The sequence below is a fragment of the Musca vetustissima genome, unplaced genomic scaffold, assembly GCF_032173495.1.
Source record: "Musca vetustissima isolate MV318-11 ecotype Yass unplaced genomic scaffold, APGP_CSIRO_Mvet_v1 utg4766, whole genome shotgun sequence".
NCBI classification, from domain to species: Eukaryota; Metazoa; Arthropoda; class Insecta; order Diptera; family Muscidae; genus Musca; species Musca vetustissima.
Window position 1 is genome coordinate 1 of NW_026872483.1, and position 5780 is coordinate 5780.

General features: G+C 41.1%; 1 protein-coding gene across 1 annotated transcript; it reads left to right on the forward strand.

Moving 5' to 3' along the window:
* Window positions 1-2577: 2577 nt before the first annotated feature.
* On the forward strand, window positions 2578-5186 carry LOC133323381 (golgin subfamily A member 6-like protein 7; the record flags this gene model as incomplete). The annotated part of the gene is made up of 2 exons (XM_061532344.1): window positions 2578-2919; window positions 4136-5186. Coding segments are annotated over exons 1-2 (1393 nt in total), but the record flags the coding sequence as incomplete, so codon positions are not given.
* Window positions 5187-5780: the final 594 nt, after the last annotated feature.

Below are 5780 nucleotides of genomic sequence, written 5' to 3' on the forward strand. Positions count from 1 at the left end.
AAAGAGAGGCCACTTAAGGCGTGTGTGTTTTAAAGCAAGATCTACAATGAAACAAATATCTGACGGCGAAGTCAGTGGAAAGGAGGACTCAGAGCAAGAAGTGTGTAAGATGGAAAGTAATGGACAGAGCTCCAGCATACGGGATAAAATTCCATGTACATTGGAAGTAAATGATCGTAATATCACATTTGAAGTTGACACGGGAGCGCCGGTCACCATCATAAGTCTTGCCGATGCTTACAAATATTTTTCGAAGAAAATACGAATTCATGAACCAGATTTGGAACTCTATAGTTATTGCAAGACGCCTATAGATTGCGCGGGATACATATGGGTGAAAGTAAGAGCTAAAGACATAACAAAAGTCAAAATGTATTTAGTACGGGCCAATCGGAAACCATTGCTGGGAAGAGAGTGGCTGCGGTTAGTTAAATTGGACTGGCTGAAGATGTTAAAAGGAAAGAGTGTGTCATCGGTAAGCGTAAACAAAATTCAGGAGTCGGCGAATTTGGAAGGTCAGTTAAGGAGTATCTTGGAGAAATATCCAAATTTATTTTCGAAGTCAGTGGGCAAAATTAGGGGGTTTCAGGCGCGTTTGAATATTAAAACCGATGCTGTCCCGAAATGTATGAAGGCGCGACGAGTACCTTTTCCACTGTTGCAGAGAGTGGAAGATGAATTAGATGACCAAGTAAAAGCTGGATTATTGGAAAAAGTGGAACGTAGCGAGTGGGCTACACCAATCGTGGTGGTCAGAAAGAAAGATGACAAGATACGAATTTGTGGAGACTACAAGATAACGATCAATCCGGTCTTAGTGGTGGACAAGCACCCATTGCCTACAGTCGACGAATTGTTTAGTACAATGGCAGGCGGTGAAAAATATTCGAAGATTGACTTGTCCAAGGCATATCTGCAGTTAGAAGTACATCCAGATGACCAAAAGTTCTTAACCCTGAGCACACACAAAGGATTATTTCAACCAACAAGATTAATGTTTGGCGTTGCTAGCGCCCCGTCTCAGTGGCAAAGATTAATGGAGCAGTTATTAGCGGATATACCGGGTGTTAAGGTGTTCCTGGATGACATTAAAATAACAGCCAAGGATGATAGGACACACTTAGACCGGTTAGAAGAGGTGTTAAAAAGATTAGACCGATACAATATGCGAATAAATCTTGCTAAGTCGGAATTTCTGCGAGAGAGTATTGAGTATTGTGGTTATGTGATTGATCGACAAGGAATTCGTAAGATACCAGCCAAGATTAAGGCTATTCAAGAAATGAGATATCCGGCAACCAAGGACGAAGTTCGATCATTTTTGGGACTAGTGAATTATTATGGTCGTTTTATAAAAAATTTGAGCTCTATAGTTTACCCTCTAAATCGATTACTGCACAAAGAAGTTCCATTTAATTTTGATGCTAAATGTAAATGGGCTTTCGAAGAAGTAAAGAGACAAGTGGGATCAGAGGTGGTGCTGACACATTATGATCCAAGAAAAAAATTAACATTGGCAGTGGATGCGAGCCCTACGGGTGTGGGATCCGTATTGAGTCACGAATTTGGCGATGGAACGGAAAGACCTATACAGTTTGCATCGCAAACTTTAAATGCAACACAGAGACGGTATAGCCAAGTAGACAAGGAGGCATACGCAGTAATATTCGGGGTAAAAAAGTTTTTCCAATATGTATATGGAAGGGAATTTACTTTAATTACCGACAATAAAGCAATATCACAGATTTTTGCGCCTGACAAGGGATTACCGGTATTGTCTGCAACGCGTATGCAACATTACGCAGTATTCCTGGAATCTTTTGATTACAAGATTCGTTTGCGTAAATCTAAGGAGAATGGGAATGCAGATGCGCTATCGAGGCTTCCTGTAAATGAATGCAGCAAAACAATCAGCGAGATTGATCAAATTGAAATGGAATTAATTGAGAATTTGCCAATCACCGTCAAGGAATTAGGACAAGCCACCAAAAAAGATGCGGAAGTAAGACGTTTAGTAGACAGTTTGTCATATGGTCGGAAGTGTGAGCCTGCCGACAGTTTTGGAATCGACCCATCCGAATTTAGCTTGCAACAAGGATGCTTATTAAGAGGCATAAGAGTGTATGTGCCAAAACCGCTGAGAACTAGAATAATACAAGAATTACATTCGGACATTTTGGTGTATCAAAAATGAAGTCACTTGCCAGAGCGTATTGTTGGTGGAAAAATTTAGATAAGGACATTGAAAAAGCGGTTGCTGACTGTTATGAATGCCAGATCGGGCGACCAGATGTAAAGAAAGAACCTGTTCAATGCTGGTTACCTCCGAAGAAAGTTTTCGAAAGGGTGCATGTGGATTACGCTGGTCCCTTTTTGGGCAAATATTTTTTTGTACTGGTGGATGCTTTTAGTAAATGGCCGGAGGTAAGGATAGTTCGAGACATTACCACGGAGACAACAATCGAAGTATGTAGAAGTATATTTGCGCAATTTGGAATACCAGACATTCTAGTCAGCGACCACGGGACGCAGTTCAAAAGCGCGAAATTTCAAGAGTTTTTAAAACAAAATGGTATCATGCATAAGTTGGGGGCACCGTACCACCCTGCAACGAATGGTCAAGCTGAACGTTTTATACAAACCTTCAAGACCAAGTTGAAGGCAATGCCTCGTAAGGAGGAGTTACAGCGAAAAATTGATCAAATTTTATTGGCTTATCGACGAGCAATTCACCCGGTCACGAATAAATCACCAGCTATGACAATGTTTGGGCGACAAATACAAAGCAGATTGGACCTCCTACTGCCCAACAATGAAGTCCGAGACCCCGAAAGACAAAAAACTACAAGAGAGTTAGCAGTAGGAGACGCTGTGATGGCTCGGGATTATATGGATAAGCTTAAGTGGAAGCCTGGAATAGTAAGAGAGAGAATTGGTGATTTGCATTACAAAGTGAGACTGGAAGATGGTAGGTGTTGGAACAGACACATTGATCAATTGAGAAAGATTAATGGCAGAGTAATGCTGGATAACGAAGTTGAGGAAACACATAGTGCTAGTTATGAGCCATCAGATTTAACTTTGGAGAAGAGAGAGAACCCTACAAGTATGAGTAATGCGGAACGAGAAGCCACAGACGAATGCGTGATTTCAGACAATCGAGATCAGTCCTTCGCAACGCCCCCAAGTTCTCCGGGGTCAACATTCATCGGATTTGAAGAGCCAGCAGGGAATGGCGAGGCAGTCAACATAAGAACGAATCCTAGGAGGAATATACGGCGACCTCATCGGCTAAATGATTATGTTATCGATACGGATTGAAATGTATTAGTGTTCGGAGTTTTTAGTTAATAGTATTTTATTGAATTCATTTTATTATTTTTGTTATAAGGGAGGGGAGAGGTGTTGTATACGTTACGTATTCAGTAACTACTAAACTACTATCGATGTAAGCATATGTAATAAACACCATCACTCAGTTGTTATGAGTTACCCGAAGGCAACAGTTGTTTTACTAGCAGACCGGGATATATAACAGAGGGTATATTAATTTTGTCATTCCGTTTGTAACTCATCGAAATATTCATTTTCGACCCTATAAAGTATATATATTCTTGATCAGGGTAAAATTTTAAGACGATCTAGCCATTTCCGTCCGGCCATTTTTCGGTATTTTGGGGTTCTTCAACGTGTTTTTCTGCCGAATGCGTTGGAATTTGTAGTCGTATATGGTAACAAACCTCCCCACAAAAAAATATTAATATTCTCCCCTTTTTCTTATTCGTTATCAAATTCCCATGTAATGTAATTTATGTAAATCCTCGAAAATAAAGATAGGTCATACACTTTTCTTTTGAAAGGAGACGTAATATTATGGTAAAATGGTACCTACATATGTGGTACTGCAATGCGATATCTTTGTCGCGTAAACATCCAATTATGTAGAACGCGACCCATGCACGTGTCTTATGTTTACAGGTAGAACATATCGGTTTTATAATTTTTAAAAGATAACATCACAAATAATATGTAAACAACCCAATTAGAACCTATAATTGAAGCAGGTAAAAGGGTTTCCTTTATAAGAACAGTTGTTTTGTTTTTACGAAAATTTTAAATTTTATGACATTGTGAGCGTGAACGGGATCGCATCCAGCACCAAACAAGGAGGAGATCTTCATACAATCGAAGAATAGAGCAGCTACGTAATACAGCACAGCATTTTACTCGTCGACAGGATGATGCATTAGCCGAACAGGAGAGAAATACGATTGAGCACTCGCTTCGTCGTCAAGATGATGCGTACAGAATAGCCGAACAAGAACGAAACACGCAACAGCACACGGTTCGTCGTCAGGATGTTACGTACCGCTTGGCGGAACAGGAGCGAGATACGCGTCTTCACTCGATTCGTCGTCAAGATGATGTATACAGATTGGCCGAACAACAGCGAAACACGCAGCAGCACACGGTTCGTCGTCAGGATGTTACGTACCGCTTGGCGGAACAGGAGCGAGATACGCGTCTTCACTCGCTTCGTCGTCAAGATGATGCATACAGATTGGCCGAACAAGAGCGAAACACGCAGCAACACGCTATTCGTCGTCAGGATGTTACGTACCGCTTGGCGGAACAGGAGCGAGATACACATCATCACTCGCTTCGTCGTCAGGATGATTCATACCGATTGGCCGAACAAGAGCGGAATACGATTGAACATTCGCTTCGTCGACAGGATGAAGCTTACAGGATGGCCGAACAGGAGCGAAATATGGTTCAACGTTCGCTTCGTAGACAGGAATTGGAATATCGATTGGTCGAACAGCAGCGAGATACGCTTCAGCATTCGCTTCGTCGTCAGGATCCAACATATCGATCAATGGAACAGGAGAGAAACACGCGTGAACATATAGCTAGGAGGTCTGATTTATCATATCGCATATCCGAACAACGACGAAATACGCAACAACACCGTGAAACCAGGAATTCTGGTCGTATTCAGTTGAACCAACTGAGGCTGATTAGGAACTGCCGCGTACGTATTCACCGAATGGATCCCATTAACCGTGAAAACCAAAATGCACGCCAAGCTGAGAGGAACGCAATTAGGAGACGAAACATTTCCCCGGAATCTCGAATGGAATTGCTACAAATGGATTGTGCAAGACACGAATCACGATTATTCGGTGAGTTTTTTAAAGTTATTAGAAATGGACCGACGGAAATTTGTATATGTTGTGGGGGTCTCTGGTTTCCAAGTCAAGTAAAAGAACTTGTTGATATTAAAGTAGTTATCTGATTTGTTCCGCGTTTTGAGTTTGGTTCTAAGACTCTTTTGTAATCATTTCACCTGCGGAGGATAGAGAGATAAACAATTAGAACGTAAGGTTCGATAATGAACTATAGCCGCATTTAGATCTAGCCCCTATGTGGAGGTTTCAGAAGAAGTCGACCGATATTCTCCATCTTCGATTTTGAATTATCAATTAAAATTTTCTGAAATTTGTATTATGGTTTACATTATGGTATACATAATCCGTTTTTAGACATGTCGGTATAGGTCCACTTTTTGGTATGCTCCCTTTATTTTCATTTCTAGTACCTGTCAGTATATCCATGGTGGAGGGTATCCAAAGTTCGGCCCGGCCGAACTTAACGCTTTTTCACTTGTTATTTCTTCCAAGCTTAGTTCAAATTCGAAGATGGGGAATATTGGTCCACTCCTTCTGAAAACTCCAATCAGTGGCTAGGTCTAAATGCGGCTATAGTTCATTATCGAA